This window comes from Artibeus jamaicensis, unplaced genomic scaffold (genome assembly GCF_021234435.1).
Source record: "Artibeus jamaicensis isolate MK-2021 breed Jamaican fruit bat unplaced genomic scaffold, CSHL_Jam_final contig_484, whole genome shotgun sequence".
NCBI lineage: Eukaryota > Metazoa > Chordata > Mammalia > Chiroptera > Phyllostomidae > Artibeus > Artibeus jamaicensis.
This window is the reverse complement of record NW_026521859.1, coordinates 695,909-714,874: the sequence shown is the minus strand read 5'-3', so window position 1 is coordinate 714,874 and position 18,966 is coordinate 695,909. Positions and strand designations below refer to the sequence as shown.

The 18,966-nt window shown below is 38.1% G+C and overlaps 1 protein-coding gene across 1 annotated transcript in view; it reads right to left on the bottom strand.

Annotated features, from left to right (window-relative positions):
• HMGCLL1 (3-hydroxymethyl-3-methylglutaryl-CoA lyase like 1) overlaps nt 1–16,424 on the bottom strand; it is a 191,271-nt gene extending 174,847 nt beyond the window's left edge. Inside the window, exon 1 of the mRNA XM_037152085.2 lies at nt 16,311–16,424. Within this exon, the coding sequence (XP_037007980.1) occupies nt 16,311–16,418 (108 nt within the window). The 5' untranslated portion in view covers nt 16,419–16,424. The remainder of the gene's footprint in view (nt 1–16,310) is intronic.
• Between the last annotated feature and the right edge of the window lie 2,542 nt (nt 16,425–18,966).

Sequence of the window (18,966 nt, the reverse complement as noted above, 5' to 3'; positions counted from 1 at the left end):
GAACCTGGAATAGGTTCAGTCCGATGCCTCTACCAGGTATGTGTCCTGGAGAGAACTTTATTAACTCTCTGAGCCTCCTTCTCTCATATTAAAAATGAGAATAATAGGATCTTCTCTGGTGCCGTATAAGAGTTCAATATTTATGTAAAGTTTTTCACAAAGTCACTGGAATAAAATTTGCTATCTGACAAAGAGAGACTGCATTACCATGACTATATAATTTCCATAACTCTGGTTAATAATACCCTATTAACAATTAATGTAGCATTTTGTATCACATATATTCTTGCATTTGTCAGCTGCACATCTAGAGCAGGTATACTGAAATAATACTAATGCCTCCAAATAACACTTTTTGATTAAGACAAATGACTGACATTTTAGTTAGCAAGTTATCACTGTCTTTCCCATCAGAAGGTCAACATCTGTACACATTCTTCAAAGAGCAAAGAGATTTAAGCGATCTAGCTCTCTAGAGATGAGTATTTATGAAGGCTCATGTTTCACCTCCTTTAGCTCAAGTTTTCCTTTCAGTATTTTCTAGAGCATACATTCAGCAGAATTATATTAAATTAAATATTAACATCTTGTCATGAGGGAATAAGGACTAAGTGATATCAGACATTTGGGAGTGAAAGTCTGAATGAGTACATCTGTTTCTCCACAGATCCTGCAAAATGTCTTTTAAGCGCAGCCCTAAAACCTAAGCAAACAGAGCTCCAAATTGCCCTCAGCTTTTATGTTTGACCAGGTCCCCAGATTTCTGTAAAATGCAAGGTTTTAACTGTGCCACAGTATTTTAAAAAATCAGAGAACGCTCAGCCCTTAAATCAAAATTCTCAAAAAGTAGAAATAGTGTCTAGCTAAAATAAGATTCATCGTTTGACTTCAGCATTAACCAATGATCGGCTTCTATTTCACAGTGAAACAAATACAGATTGAGGAAAGAATTTACAAAGTGAATGCCAGACTCTGTACACCCAGTGGGTTACAGATGTATGAACGTGGTGGCAGAAAGCCACTCCACTTCCTTCAAGATCCAAAAACATTTGGAAGGAAACCCCACGAGGAAAGACGTCTGACAGACATGTTCTCTTTGGGGTTTCCTGCCTCCTTGTTTGCCAAGCTTCCTGGACCCCGTTGGATGTTAATAAAGTTCACCAAAAAGACTTTTTAAACGCTGATTTCCTAGAGTGGAACTTGGGTTAAAGGTATTTTTATGCAGTAGAAGTTTCCTGCCATCTGCATTTCCCTACTTCACAACTCTAAGGAAGCGTGACTTGTAAAGCGACACACACAGATGACATGTGACGCACTTCCCATCAGCAGGGTACGCAGCCCAAAGGCTGAACTCAAAACCAAGAACCACAGTTCAGACCCTGCAACCCCTGAGGGTATCAGTACGCCCCGCATTTTCTCTACTACTCCTATAAAATGCAGTCATGAGAAGATGCCTATTGTACTCTGTGTGAATTAAATCACTAAGAACACACTTATGACAAGTGAATAAAAAGCTACATTCTACTTCCTCTGACCTTTACAATGATAGCCAAGAAAAAAACAAGGTTTGCGGACTTCCAAATTAGCACCTGGATTTAAAAATATGCATTATAGCTCAATATGAAAAATAATACACAGGAGCTAAAACTACCAATTCTAGTTTACAAAAACACTTAAATAAGTTCAATACATGTTTTTGCCAATCAGAAATCAGTTATGTTGGATAAAGACACCTGAGGTTTTATATTATGTATATTTGCTATATTTAATCTATACAAACTATTTAGTTCTACAAATATTTAAAGAGCATTAAGTATTTGTTTTCTGCATAACAGAAAGGTAAAGAAAATATGGTTTCACCTCTTGACCTCAGTCTAGTTCTGCAAATATTGTACATTTAATAAAGAAATATTTTAATCTTCCCTGGCTGGTGTGGCCTCAGTGGATTGAACACCAGCCTGCGAACCAAAGGGTCACTGGTTCAATTCCCAGTCAGGGCACATGCCTGGGTTGCAGGCCAGGTCTCTGATAGGGGGTGCATGAGATGCAACATTGATGTTTCTCTCTCTTCCTCTCTCGCCCTATTTCTGAAAATAAAAAATAAATATCTTTAAAAAAAGAAATATTTTAATCTGTTTTGTGCAGAACTCTACTTTAACACAGAAAACAAAAATGGGTCCACTAAACACTATACAAGAATTGGGGTTGGTGGGGGAGAGGTGAAGAATATAAGAAAAACACAAGAAAAGTTTCACTATTTGCAAAGAGTGAGCATCCATCTTCAAATCAAATATAAAATAGGTAATTTTAAGATTAGAGGCCTTTAAATTGTTTTCTGTGAGAACAGTTTAGATGAATGATATATGTATGTGGGTATACAGAGACACAAATGTATATTGATACATATATATCCACACACATATATATCTATAACTAAATAAATAATTCTCCAGGACTTCACTATATTAACTCTACCCATAAATCTTCAGTCATCTTATTCTGACTAGGAATGCCTTGTATCTATTCAAATTCCACTTGATCTCAAATGAACCTCCAACACAAAGACTATTATCATCATCATTTACTCCCTCTGCACAATGAATTAGATAAATTTTACAAGCCTGTGATTTTTAATTGAATTGTAAGAAATGACTGCAAAAAACCAAACTAATACAAATAAGAAACGAAGAAGTGAGCATTCAGAGAAATAGAGCAGTGAAGAATGCAAATGTGTCCTGGCCAGTACCCCAGGGACAGAAAGCCCTGGTGGTCCTATTTCTCATTACATGGAGCCCCTCTTTCCCCACCATGGTCCTCACCACCCTGCAGGCATCAAGACAGCCAGAGCACGCGGCTCTCCTCCCCTCTGGACCAGGGAAGGAAATACTGGCTCCTCCTATCTACAGTATCACAGCTCTGGTCCCTTTATCACTGCCTAGAAGCAAAAGCTTTTGGGTGTTTTGTCTGTTTTTGTTTTTTAAATTTTGTAGAGAACTTTTCCATTCTTGTTACTACTTGGTTTTCATATAAATTACATGAAAAAGTTTCAAAATATAAGCTTTGATGAACCTGAATGTTTTAAATCATGCTCAGATAAAATTCTGTTTACATCAAGTCTGATTTTAGAATGAATGTTTTAGAAACAAGTTCTGCCAATCAATACTATGTTTTGTTTTTGTTTTTTTTAAAAAAAGCAGGCTAATCAAGATGATTAGATCCAAGAGAAGAAATTCAAAAACACCTGCGTGTTCATTTAGGAATGTGTTCTCATCACTCATAAAAGGGAAAGTGTCCAGAGGGGAAGATGGCAAACTTCTGGTAACCTAAAGACAACTCCCTGTCTGCTGAGTATGACCGGCACTACACTGTTAAAAATGGGCCCATGTTCAAAAATGATCTAGATGGTCTCACTGCAGGGACATCCCCATGCCACTGTCCCTAGAGAACAAAATAAAAAATCCGTAGGCTCGGAAAGATAATCTGGATGCCCAAGGCAGCTACATGCATGAGTAAAGAGTGCAAGTCCTGTTTAAGGCATTCATATGTACTTCATTTCTAAGTGCAGTCTCAACCAAACAAACCCATTTCCAGAGGTTAGGTTAAATCTGACTCACTGGTATAGTAGCCAATTTGCATCTCCTACTCTAACAATACAGAGACCTGCAGGAGGAAACTAGGACTCTATGTTGCTTTAGGTATTAGGGCTACAAACAGGCTGGGCCATCACTTCCGAATCAGATTTTTTAAACAATATCCAAATATATGATTTTGCTGTATCTCTTATAATGCTAATTGTTACATGAGAGTGATCCATAAAGTTATGGGTCTGCACAGTCTAGCCCTGTATTTGAGTAGGGAAAATAAAAAGAAGCAAAAATAAAAGCTCAACTTGGAAAGAAACAGGAGAGAAGAAAGGGTCAGGGAAAGTTACAGCACAGAATGAATAAGCATAAAGAAAGCCAGAAGACTTGGAGGCGTTCGGAGCTAATGAAAAAAACAAGAACATTGGGTCGGGGGAGGGAAGGATGTGAAAGCCAGCTGGAGTAAGAGAAAGCAAGGAATACAGGAGCCAACTGAAATCCAAGGACAGAAAGTATTGGAGATTGGAGGGAACAGGAAATTTACTGGAAACCAAGTTGTTTTTCCTCTTGTATCCAATGCAATTCTATTCCAGGCAGAACTCTAGTCTCAACCTCAGAGAGGAAAGAAGGGAAGTGAAACTCATAGGAGCCTTCCATGGGCAGGAGCCAGGAGCTCTGGAAAGACAGTTTAGAGGAAACCTGATAGGACAGCAACTCCTCTGACAGCAGATGCAGGGACAGAAGGGTGGCACAGTCACCCAGCGCAGGTTTTTCTATACTTACGTGAAGTAAAAACAATGCTAGCTGGGCTCCAACTTAAAGCTACTGAATCAGAATGCCCAGTACATTTCATAAACACCTCAGGTGATTCTAACCACGAGGAAACTTTAGGAAGCCCTGGTACAGTGGAGAAAACTGGTGACTCTAAAAGTAGAACTGACTGAATTCAATTGCCCGCTCTGCTCCTCCTTATTTACTGACCTTGAACAAGTTATCTGAACTTTCTGCATCTCAGTAACTAAACCTAAAAAATGGCTTGCTGTGAGGATCAAATGAGTTATTGCATAGTCAACAGGTAGTGCCTAGCACATATTGAATAGAGAACACATACAAACAAGGTATTTAAACTGATTAAAAAACAAAATGTGGGTGAGATATATAAAGACTGCATTCCTTATACAACACCAGAGAGTACGCTTTCCAGTGGCACAGAGACAAAGCCACAGCCTTCAGAGTTTCTGCCCCTGGTTTCAGCATCCAGGGGCCAGGTATTTCCCTTTGGACATCGACATGTGAACAGCCTTAGAAAAAGCTTTTTTCTCATAAGCACCTACAAGTCCATTCAAATTCGAGGTGACCCCAAGATCTAGAGTCTCTATGCTCTGGGAATGCGATAAATCCAGGGTTTGGCTGATGCTAAGACCCACGTCCATCACCAGTTGTTGAGGATCATCCACCTGGTAGCCCACCTCAGTTCACAGTTCTGTTCTCTTCAGTCCTTTCCCAAAATATTATTCCCAGCCATCACTCACTTCTGTAGAATGCCACATAGTTCTCTGCCTTTTTTGTTATGCTAAGACTCAAGTGTCTTTATTTTTCCAGCTGGAAATGCAGCTCTATAATAACAAGCTCCATGACATTTTCCACCTATTTAGTTCTCATCCTCTCCGCCCAATCGCCCTGACTTGTAACCCTCTCATGTAGAGACTGCTTAGTCTTCCTATACCTTAGCACAGATGGCATTTTTAGATCCCATTGCATCTCAAAGACTGTTACTCCTTTTTACTTGTATAAAAATCCCCCGTTCTTTGAGATCCATGGGATTTGGCATCGCTTACCTCCCTTCACCCCCATTTAAGGACTTGTACCCCTTGTATACTGAGGCCATTAGAACTCTGTTCCCCATCATTCCCTTCACCACACATTCAGACACTATTCTGCAGAATATTCAATGTCCTGGTGAACCTTCTCTTCAATACTTGACTTCCAGTTACATTCACTGGAATTTTATTTTATTTCAGCTGTCGTTAATTTGCATGGCCATACAAAAGGCTTATTATTGCTTGTGACTGCTTACTTATTAAGCCTCTGACCACATGTGCCTACATTTTCGACTTTCTAACTCTGTTGTGCCCGTGACTGAAAGCTTTGGCTGGTGTTTGGCTTCACCAGCACTATAAGTCTTTGGAATTCTCTACCTTTACTTCATCTGTCAGTTACGTTATATCAACAAAGAGGGTCTTGGGAATGGCAATGTACCTCGTAACACGCTATTTGAGAAACCCTGGGGTAATGATCATGAAACAGACTTTTCACAGGATGAAAAAGTTCATTCTGTAAAATAAGTCTTTTGCTTCAAACAATACTATGGATTTAAATACAAAATAAGAATAGTAAAATGTATAAAAAGCCTCAAAGATAAACATGAAGTGGTAAGGCTGATAAATATGACCAAAAAAAGGATAAATATATCAATAGTCATGTCACACATAAAGTTAAATTCACCTGGTTAAGGATAAAGACAATCAGATAGGTAGCTTATAAGAGACATATTTAAAGCAAAATAATAGAAAAATGGATATATATTATTTTAAGGACCTTACTTTCTAAAAGACTAAAATTACATGAACTAAATATTCAAATAAAGAAAATTAAAACACTAATTCAGAACTCAGAAAAAAATAAACATTTTTTTCAAATATAAAAATCAACTGTTTGTGGACTTCCGCCAAGATGGAGGCGTAGGTGAAAACTCTGTGCCTTCTCACACAACAAAGTTTAAAGACAACAAAGTTTTAGTAAAACAAATACACAGCCATAACACAGAAAATTAAACTACCAAAGTCCCACAACAAGGAACCTTTCAGCTAGACCAGCAAGAGAGGTGGAGCCGGCGGCTGGCAGAGCAGGGTTGTGCAGGAAAACTCGGTCAGACTGACCCAGGGACTTGGTAAGTGGTTGGTGGATCCCAAGTGTTGGGTTGCAACGGGTGGACCCAGTGAGGGCGCAAGGCAGCAGGCTGACCACAGTCACACATTTGTGCACAGATAAACTAGCAAAGGAATGAGCAGTGAGACAGACCTCCAAGGCCCCAGCTGCTGGAAGGAACAGAGGGGACCGCCATTGTCTCTCTCTAACCCAGCCCTCACATACAGCATCACAACCCAGCGACCTGGGCAGCCCCGCCCTGGTGAACACCTAAGGCTCCGCTCCTTATACCTAATGGGTGCGAACAGAACAAAACATGGCTCAAGAAGAACTCAAAGTCCCAGAGCCCATAACTCTAAGCAATGAAGAAACAGCCAAACTTTCAGATGCACAGTTCAAAACACTGGTGATCAGGATGCTCACAGAACTGGCTGATTTTAGTCACAAATTAGAGGAACAAATGAAGGCTAAACTAATTGAAATGAAGGGAAATACACAGGAAACCAATAGTGATGAAAAGGAAACCGAGACTCAAATCAAGGGACTGGACTAGAAGGAAGAAAAAAATGACCAAACAGAAAAAGATGAAGAAACAAGAATTCAAAACAATGAGGAGAGGCTTAGGAACCTCCAGGACATCTTTAAATGCTCCAACATCTAAATTATAGGGGTACCAGAAGGGGAAGAGGAACAACCACGAATGGAAAGCTAATTTGAACAAATAATAAAGGAGAATTTCCCCAATCTGGCAAAGGAAATAGACCTCCAGGAAATCCAGAAAGCTCAGAGTCCCAAAGAAGTTGGACCCAAGAAGGAACACACCAAGGCACATCATCATTACATTAGCCAATATTAAAATGAAGAATGGAATTCTAGAAGCAGCAAGAGATAAGGGGACAGTCACCTACAAAGGAGCTCTCATCAGACTGTCAGCTAATTTCTCAAAAGAGACCTTACAGGCAAGAAGGGGCTGGAAAGAGGTATTCCAAGTCATGAACTCCAAAGACCTACAACCAAGATTGCTCTATCCAGCAAAACTTTCATTTAGAATGGAAGGACAGATAAAGTGCTTCTCAGATAAGATCAAGTTCAAGTAGTTCATCATCACCAAGCCATTATTATATGAAATGTTAAAGGGACTTATCTAAGAAAAAGAAGACAAAAAATATGAACAGTGAAAGGACAGCAAACTCACAGTTATTAAGAACCACACCTAAAACAAAAGCAAACTAAGAGGACAGCTAGATCAGGAGCGGAACCATAGAAATGAAGATCTCATGGAGAGTTAGCAACAGGGGAGTGGAAGGAGGAGAAGGGGGGGGGGAGAAGGTACAGAAAATAAGAAGCCTAGATGGTAGGTAGAAAATAGATAGGGGGGAGGGCAAGAATAGTATGGGAAATATAGAATCTAAGGAACTTGAGACACCTGGTCATAAACTAAAGAGGGGGAATGGTGGGGGAGGGAGTGTTGAGGGTGCAGGGGAATGAAGGGGGAATAGAACAACTGTAATGGCATAATCAATAAAATTTTTTAAAAAAGAAAGAAAAATCAACTGTTTGCATATCGCACATATGCACATACAGATACAAACACATGCATCTGGACAAGAGGATGAGCAAATGCACAAAATGCTTTTTGAGTGAATTAATAAAACATGTACACTTCTTAAGAAGTTCATTAGTGAGTGAATGAAACTGATTATGAATGAACGAACCAGGACAAAATGAAGTAAAAGATAAGATTAAAAAAGGAAAGGTTAAGAAAAAGAATATGTTTACCAAATTCAGGCCCATAAAATGAAAAGATATGGGGTAAACTAATACCAATAGAGATAATATATTGTAAAGGAAATATAATCATTCACTGATTCATTCATTCAACAAGGGTATTCAACTATGTCACACATAAAGAAGGAGTAATTAGCATATTGCTTCTCTAAAGTCAGATACTGAAGTTGGGCACAATATTACTTTTCATATTATTTTAAAAATATCTTCTCTATATCTCATAATTTATATTTATAGTGGAGACCACTAGAATAGTCTGTTTTTCATAGGATATTACTTTTTATGGATCAGCCAATCTTTTCATCTTTTTTATTTTTGAACTTTGAATTTTTATTCTATACAAACTTCCGTTTATAAGATGAGTTGTAGGAATCTAATGTACAGCATAATGAGTATACGCAATAAAATTGTATCGGATACTTGAAAGTTACTATGAGTACACCTCATATATTCTTGCCACAAAAAGTAAATGATAATTATGTGAAGTGATGCAAGCATTAACTAAAGCTATGGTGCAAATCATTTTGAAAAAAGTGTATCAAATTTGTAAACCTTAAAGTTATACAATGTTATAATTCAACAAAGATGCAAAAATAAATGAAAAATAAATAAATAGTTACTCTAATCAGTTTTCATTGCACTGTACCCACTTCAAAATTTTTGTATTAAGGTAAATATATTTTTACAACTGAAATTATATTGCACAATTAGTATTTTCTACATTTTCCCTGTTATATTGTTAATCTTTCAACTAATGTATTTGGAGCAAACAACTTGTTGAGAAAAAACAGAAAATCTGTACATTATATTAATGGAAAACAGCTGTTTGATAGTCTCAGCATTGCCAAGGCAGTGAGTACTTCAGTGGCCAATATACCACGCAGAAGGAAAACATAAAGTGCTAATACCAACATTCAGCACAACTTTGCTCTCGAGATGTTTGCCATTCTGTTGCAGCTGGGAAGATGATCAGCGCTTCCAGGAGCCTTAGTGGCTAAGGAGGAAATATTTTGAGTTCAGGTCCCAAGGAGGAACATATGCACTGCTAGATATTGTAGGCCTTATAGTTAGAACCCCTGAAGAGCTACAAAATAAAAAGGGGAGGAAAAATAAGGCAAGCCGTCGGGAATGACGTAGATACAGCCTCAAACCAGCTAAGGATCTGATTGGCTTAATGTAAGCTATCAGTACATTACTGCCTGCTAGAAGCAAAAGGTAACTATTTTCTGTACCTCACACCTATTGAAATAGCTATGACCAAAAACTTAAGAAATAATGTGTTAGTCAGGATGTGGAGAAAAGGTAACATTTGTGTACTGTGGGAATATAAATTAGTGCAGCTACTATGAAAAACAGTATGGAGGATCATCAAAAAATTTAAAATAGAACTGCAATTTGGGCCCAGCAATTCCACTTCTAGATATTTATCCAAAGAAAATGAAATCACCACCTTGAAAAGATACCTGCACCCCATGCTCACTGCAGCATTACTTACAAGCTAAGACATGGAAACGACCTGAGTGTATAACAACAGATAAGTGTGGCATATATACACACAAAATTGAGTATTATTCAGCCACAAAAAAGAACTTTCTTTCATTTGTGACAAGACAGATGGACCTTAGAGTATTGTGCTAATGAAATAAGTCAAACACAGAAAGACAAAAACTCTGTGATAATACTTACATATATGAAATCTACAAAAGGCTAATTCATGGATACAGAGAACAGATGGTAATTTCCAGAGGCAGGGAGTGAGGAACGAGTAGAATAGCAGGGGATGGAGAAAGAGTGGTGTAGGTAATCCTTTCTGGAGAAGGACAGTATCACTCATTGCCTAATTTTGTCTATAATTTTTTCATATCGGTGGTCATAATAAACTCCAAATTGAGTGGGCATTCCAAGATGACAGATCCATGAAATAGATCCACAGAAAATCTCAATATGGGTGTTAGTTATCAGACATGAAACTTGCAACAACTCAGATAAATATTTAAGTATTTATGATAACATGAAGCATTGTGGTTTTAAAAATTATGTAGAAATATGTTAATTCAAAATTCTAACTAAAATTAAGAACTCAATAAATTAAATTAACAGCAACTTAGAAAAAGCTGAAGAAGGAATTAGTGAAATAGAATATAGGTGGAATAGAACCAGGCAAAGATAGTGACTGGGAGAACTGTGTGAGGTCGCAAAGTGCCTTCTTTGAAGGGGACTGAGGCATCACTGTCCTATGTACGATGTTTCTCTTTAAGATTTTATTTACTTATTTTTAGACAAAAGCACTGTCCAGGACCTATGTACACTGTTTCTTGTATCTTCTTCAACAAATGTCTCTATTTTTCATAGTACATGGCTGGATACTTTCTGGCTGCAGACCTCATACTTATGCACATTATATTCGCATACATATGTACATATCTGTGTATCAAAACACATGTAATTTAAACAAAGAAACATTAAAATGATGTGCAGCTGATTTTGAAATTAGTGAAAATATAAAGCAAATACCTCTATTTGAAGGAAATTGCTTCAGATGAAAGAATAGAAATGAAAAATGGTAAAGAAAAAAGATGTGCATAAATATTAATGTATATTGACTGCACAGATACAAATATATAACAAATACAGTGTGTAGAGAAATAGTATATTCAAGAACATGAAAAGCAGAAGGCAGAAAATGGAGTTATTTATGTTTGCATTTTAATAGCCATAAGAGCACTAATTTAAATAATATGTTAATAAGTCAAGGTTGTGTGTTGACATAGCAACTAAAATTGCAGTAAAAACAGTATATAATAAGAAACTACTGCAGAGGGAAAATAAATAATAAAATGTATATAATTTCAAAAGAAACAAAAAAAAGGGCAGGGTGAGAAAAGATTCACAGAACGCCTGAGACAAATAGAAAACAAACAATGGAAGGGTATGTGGGTTCCTTTCCAAAAATTCCTCCCCAGTCATTCTAAGGTATTTAGTAAATGTACTAAGAGCAGTGTAGTTACAAACTAAAAAGTATATAGTTGCAATATCCTCTGATTAGATTTTAGCATAAATATAATGCATTTCCAGAGATCCTTTAATACCAAATACTTTATTTTTAATCACAATTTTTGCTAACAGCAAATGTAACTTAAAGGATCAGGATATGATTTGAAATAACTATAAATTTAATCTCATAATCTACCATTTTGCTTTTATCAATCTAATACATTTGAAATGCTGTTAGTATTAGAACTGAGAACCTTGGGAATGTATTGTTGCAATGGGGTATTAATATATGAAGGACTGCACTACCACTTAAGCAGCACTTGGGAATCAAAAAGGGATTGCTCTACCAGATACTTAAGTACAATAAAAAAACTTTAAAATATTCTAATTAAGCCAAGTTCAATACACCTATTTTATATGAGACAAAAATAAAAAATAAAACAGGCCCTGAGACATACTTTACACCACGATATGATTAATTTTAACTTCTTGGCCCATCAAGGAAATCTTCTGCAAAACCAAAGTCGACAGCAAAAACCCAGAGACTCAAAGCATTTAATTAGTGTAGCTGTGGTAATGTAATCTTTTTTATGCACATTGACACATTGTTTTAATTTGGTAATAAATTATTAGACCCCAAAAGCATGCCTGTGTATTTACACATACACACACCCCATATTTAATTCTATCCCAGAAATTTATCATGGATACATTATTATCTCTAATGTCTAAACTGAACATTTAAGATCTAGTCAGGCAATTGCCTGCACAAAATCACAGAACAAGTGTGTCACAGAAGAGTCTAGGTTTTCAATTTTCTATTGTACAGCACATTATTCTTTCAAAATACAGTCTGCCTGTCCTAATACAAGCAAATGATTTCATTTTTTTGTTCTTTGGGTATTTTTTTTGTTTTATTGTTGTTCAAGTACAGTTGTCTCCATTTTCACCCCAGCACAGCCTCCCACCCTGGAACCTGCCCACGTCGGTCTTGTCATTGTGGAGAAAAGGGAACCCTAGTGCACTGTTGGTGGGAACACAGACTGGTGCAGCCACTGTGGAAAACAGTATGGAATTTCCTCAGAAAGCTAAAAATGGAACTGCCTATTTTGACCCGGCAATTCCACTGCTGGGATTATACCCTAAGAACACTGAAACACCAATTCAAAAGAACCTATGTTCCCCAATGTTCATAGCAGCATAACTTACAATAGCCAAGTATTGGAAGCAACCTAAATTCCCATCAGTAAATGAGTGAGTTACAAAACTATGGTACATTTACATGACAGAATACTACACAGCAGAAAGAAAGAAGGAGCTCCTACTATTCTCAATGGCATGGGCAGATATGGAGAGCATTATGCTAAGTGAAATAATCCAGGCAGTAAAAGACAAATGCCATATGATCTCACCTATAAGTGGAGCCTAGTCAACAAAACAAACAAGCAAGTAAAATATAACCAGAGACAGAAATAAAGAACAAACTGATAGTAACAGAGGGGAGGGGGAAGAGAGATAATGCAACCAAATAATTTCAGAGCACAGGAGTTCTGTTCAGGGTTTTCTCTGCAGATTTACACTTAGCAATTGATTAAGCACTGTGCTGTCATCTCTCAGCCTCCAGAATCCATCTTCAGCTCTTCCCTTCATCAAACCATAACTTGGTACCACCAGATGAGAAGATCAGATACAAACTGTAATAATATTTATCATCCATCACTAAGACCAAACTTTACTGACCATGTATTCATTCCATCACCTTGGCATTCATTTAACAAATATTTACTACTGTACTATAAAACACCAATCAGCCCTGGCTAGTGTAGCTCAGTGGGTTGAGTGCGGGCCTGAGACCCAGAGGATCTCGGTTCAATTCCCAGCCAGGGCACATGCCTGGGTTGCAGGCCAGTTCCCAGCAGGGGACACACAAGAGGCAACCATACACTGATATTTCTCTCCTTTTCTCCTTCCCTTCCACTCTAAAGATAAATAAATAAAATATTTAAAAAATAAAATTAAAATAAAAAATAAAATAAAACACCAATGACTGTCTTGAACCCTGAAGAGTGCTAAGAAGAATTTCATGGTCTCCATAAGCACGTGATGCTTATGGGCTAGAAGGGTAAACATTCATTCATTTGTTCATTTAGCAAGTATTTATTGGCTATCAAAAACTAAATAGACATTCTGTTAGATGCTGAGTATCCTCTGGTGAATTTCGTCCTTATATGATGCTTAGAGTCTGGTAGGAAGTTAAACAACAAATAATCACAAATATAAATATATAATCTGTATTATACACAAAGATTAGTGCACTGTGCAATATATGATAGCAAAGTCTTAGACTACTTGCCTTGAGAATCAGAAAGATTTCATGAGAAAGAATATTTGAGGTGAAATCTAAAGGATGAATAGAAGTTAGTTAGCTGGAAAGGATGCTGCCAGCAGAGAGGAAAACAACCGAGTTACCAAAGGAAACATTACTGGAGAGCTCAAAGGCCACTGTGGCAAAAACAAGAGTGTAGCTTCAGATGATGTTGCAGAGAGATGCAATGAAAAGAGCATCTTTTCTGAACACACTGAGAGTGTTGGTGTTCACTCCTAAAAGCTATGGCAACTTATAGAAGGTTGTGAAAAAAGGGAAGAGCGTGATTCTAGGTGAAATAGAAAGCATCTACCTGGCTATACAGCTAGTGGGTTGGGGAAGGATTGCAATAGTCTAGGAGTCCATGAGAGAAAACGCCATTTTAAACCCGACTGTGGCAGTAAAGTTGGAAAAACAGATGTCTTTGAGAGAAATGTAAGAGCTAAAATAGCAGGACTTAGTTACACTTTGGATGTGGGGAAATGAAAATAAGGAGCTCCCAGTTTGTGGCTGGCAGGACTGAATGAAATGTGATGGTATTCCCTGCAACAGAAAATACTAGAGAAGGTCTGGCATTCTAAGGAGGAGAACCTGAATTCAAATTTTGGAAATGTTCAGTTGGAATCACTTTGGAGATATCCAAGTGACGATGTCAAGTGAGTAGCTAAACATCTGGACTGGAACTTAAGAGAGAGATGGGAATATAAATCTGGAAGACACTGATATACAAATAGTAACTGAAACAGTGAGTGTGGATAAGAAGTCATAAAGAACCTGAACATTTAGCCAGATATAGGTCACTGAGCCATTCTGGTTCCAGACTGAGGAACTGGAGAGGCAGGGCTTTAAAACACTGAGGGTGTTGTTAAGCAGAAGCCAAGGAATGTGGTAAGTTACAGAGTCAAGCATCAGGTGTCAAGGCTGCTCTGAATTCAAATCGGACAAGACATAAAAAATTACAATTCAATAAGGCCAGGACTAAAAGGGAATTATGTATTAAATGCCATAAAAGCCCATAAATGGGGCATTAACTCTGAAAGTAGAAGAGAATTAGTCAAAGGAAGTGATATTTAAGCTGTGTTTGAAGAATGAATAGGAGTTTCCCAGGCAAAGCATTTGGGGGATAAAAAGGCAATTTTAGAGAAGCTGTTGCTATTTCTCAAAAAGGAACAAAAAGCCTTCATTAGGCTAGTGAATATCAAAATCCTATTTCTGACATTCCTTGATCAGTCAGTCATCACAGTCATTTTCAATTATCTTAACTTCCACAAATGGGGCAAAACAGCCAACCTCACGTAACAGCCTGGCTTCAATTAATTGTCCCCAAAGCCCACAGAATCAGACCATGGCAGGGGACAAAGAAATATAATGTTAACCCAGCAACAAAAGTCATAGAAAGTCTCAGACTTAGGGAACAAAAGTTGAGAATTCAGAACTGATTGTGTAACAGAATAAATATTAAAAGTGAAGGGAAAAGTTATAAAAAATCAAATTAAAGTGTAGATCATTAAATACAAAGACTTGTGAACAGATGAGAAGATAAAGAACTCTCCTTCTCTTGCATTGTCAGCAAAAGCTTTGAGTCAGATAATCAAGGCCATCTTTTCAGAGAATGAGGAGCAAAGTATCTTTTAGAGGACTCACAAATGGCCAATGCTGACTTCCTGTTTTGTGAGTTACAATTTCACATCCTGAACTCAGGACACTCAAAATGTAAAGTGATAGGAAAACTGATAACTGACATTAGAATAGTCGATTTAAAGAAACAGGAAAATTGTGCTTACTTATTAAAATATTATAATACAAGTTATTACTTTGTTTACAAGGTAAATAAGGAATCAACTTTTTCTGCATCCAGCAAAAGTTAAAAGAACTGCTAGCTAAATTCCCAGTCTCTCTCTCTTTTGGCATGGTTTAACATTCACATAACAATTGTCACTGTTTTTAACTCGTGAAATTTTAAGTTTTAAGGAAAAAGTGTATATACATAATAAATATATAATATATAAGCATATTATATAATTTACCTCCTATTTCTGGTTGAGAATTGCATTAAATCACATGTATGTGCATACTATTAGGTTGCCTCTGTCTAAACATTGGCTTTCAGGAATGACATGGGTTAATTTTGGTCTGAAATTGCTGTTTTTTACCATTTTTTTCCAAGCTTATTCAAGTGTGTTCAAGCATAACTACATTAGGAATAATTAATGGTATGATGGATAATTTCATCCTACCATGTTTTCCTAACCTTCTATGTTGGCTTCTTTCCTTTTTCTGCCTCACATTCTGGCAAATTTGTCCTCTTTGTTACACAATACAAGAAGGAAACTGAAAATAAAGGCACTATCCTTGGCTGCCTGCCTACAGCTACAAATGGTATTATATAATTCATTCCTTCCAACAGAAAAACAGAAGGAACGGTTTTCCTTTAGGGACCAGCAAATGGCCACAGGTAAGGATTTTGCTGAGTCCGATCTGTAGGGCGGGTCTACATGTTTACAGCAGAGTTGATGGGAAACCTTCTAAGGCGTCACGCCTAACAGGACAGACTGCTGCAGGAAGGGCCTTGAAGTGCAGAAGTGACATTATAGGGGCAAAGGCCGGTGGCAGTGTGCAAGAGGGTGGGGACACTCTGGGCCTTCAGTTGGTACCTGTGAGGGGTCGAGCACCCCAGCCACTGAATCCGCGATCCAAAGATGCTCCCGGAGAAGCTGCTGGTAGCTGAGACAATGCTTCACTGCGGATGGCATATTCCCCATGGCGGGGCCGGGTCTGCAGTCGGCGATAGGTGGGAACCAGGAGGAGAGGGATGCCAGGCGGGCACCGCCCAGCCAAACTGCGCCAGCTCCAGAGCGCGCCCTTGCCCGCGCCGCGCACCAGCCTGGCTCGCGCACTGCGGCGGCGCCTAGAAGGCGAAAAGCTGCGGGACGAGGCCGCGCCCGCGGCTCGGGGGGTACCTGTGCGGACGCCTGCAATACCGGAACCAGAAGCGAGGAAGGAACTAAGTCAACGTACGTTCAGGTGTGGCGCATTTTCCACGCTGCACGGGCTAGCAAGCGGGGCTCATTGCTTCTGCACACGACCCACCTAATTGACTTCTCACCTGATTCAGATCCCGTGTTGTAAACAGGAGGGGGTGAAATAAAATGGAAGGGAGGCGTGTATTTTGTGTTGGTGAGTGCTCATTCACAGCTGCAGCCTTTCGCGTTCAGTGTAGATTTGTCCAGCATTGAACTCACTTGAGATTATGCTGGATGACAATAAGCTCGATTTAAAAATATTTGGAGGCAATTTGCACGAACCAGACAACAGTTTAATAAAGAAGAAAATAGTGAAGGTACAAAATTAGGGGCAATGTCAAAGATACCTTGGTAAATCAGTAAGTTGTCAATAAGTTGGTAATACAAAGTATGCACTAAACTGGAATTGAGTTGCTTAAGAGACAAATCGCACAACATTTTTGAAGCCCTAAAGGCTAAATTCATTCACACTGAAAATTCTAAAAGAAATCTTAGGACACTCGAACAGGCGTGATCTTGGTGGTGAGGAGGTTGGGAAGATTGGTCCTGGAACCCACCACCTCCCTGCCTCCCCCTCTCTCACGAGCATATTCACATGGCTTGGACCCACTCTGCAGCTCCTCCAAATGAGCTCGGCAGCCTGCAACTGAATAGACATATTCACCAATAACAGTCTCGTGCAGGCTCATGTGCATGACTAGGGATACCAGTCAGTCTCACAGGTTGCTCCAGGAGATAGAAAAATCAGGAGCTGACTGATACACACAGTTGTATAACCAGATGACAGGGTCCAAAGAATACGTTGTAAATGTAATACAAGCACATTTAGACAGAACTTAACACCCAGAATAAACAAAACTACTACTTGTGAGGGTGATGAGACTCCTGCTAACAACTGAAAGCGGGCATTAGGGTAGAAAAGAGAAAAGAACGGGAGAGGTACCCTGCGACTCTTTAGTAGAACAGCACTAAAAAGTTCCGGGAGGACTGAGGAGATCTCAGACCTCTCACGGCTTTGACCACAGAGAGTGACCTTGGAGAACAGGCTCTGAGCCGCCAAAGGGAAATCATGCAATTATTAGACACCTTTAAAACTCTCTAAAACACCAAAAATCTCAATTGTTGTTTGTCTGAACATGACCATTTTATAGGTATATATTCATGGGGTTAAATCTCTATAATGTTGTTTTCAGCAGAGCTCAACTGTTAATTATTTTAATACAGTTGAAATGCAGCATACAGGTTGCATCAATGTCTAGTACGGTTTTTCTTCCCCTGTTCTAATTCTATGACAGGTAACATGGTATTTGAAAGACTCTAAAAGGACTCAACTTGAATAACAGTAACTTAGCAAACTAATTACATGAGGGGGACTCCCCCAAAACAGACTTTACTTATAAAAAATGCGTATTTATTCTTAAATGTAAACTTCAGTCACTTTTAAATACCTCTCCATTTGACACAATGCACCTAGCAAGACCTTTTTTCACTGCTCAAAACAGTTTTTGAGCTCATCGATTTTTGATGCCTTTTAGTATTTCTTTTGTTTTTTGTTTCACCTCTTCCACATTAGCAAAACATCCTTGGAGGAATTTTTTCATCCAAGGAAACAAACAAACAAAAAAAGTTGCAATGGGTGAGATCTGGTGGAAAGGGAGGGTGAGGTATGGAGGTCATGTTATTTTGAGTCAAAAACTACTGAACTCTCAGCACAGCATGGGAAGGTGCGCTCATAAATCACCTGTCACGAAATGGGCAAACACATTGAGAGTCTTCAATAAAACTTTACAGAAGCCGAACATAGCCTCTCACAACAATGCCAGCTTGCTGCACTGATACAGAATACTCACCTAGCAGGAGAAGCCTGTATTACAAGGAACCCACCTTCCAGAAGGTAATTCCATTTTTGGGGGGTCCCCCTCATAATGGAGTCAGTTATTCAAACCTTGGAAAAAATTGACAATTAAAATTGAAGCCTAAACTTCAAGAAAATATGACCTCTGAGATAAGTTATACAATCCTTTGCTACAGAAAAAAAAATACCTAGAAATAATCTTTACTGCTTAATAGTTTTCTAAATATGAAAGATTTTCAAAAAACTTATTCCAATTACTTTAGCATTGTAATAGTTTTTTACAAATCTTATAAATATGAAAGCATTTGTTGATAGCTTTATTTTAATGAATTTTATATGGAAAATTCTATAAAATAAAACATTTAAATATAGTTCCTGTAAATACTAAAATCATTAGTGAATTAAGGACAAAATATCTTAAGGATGTTTAAT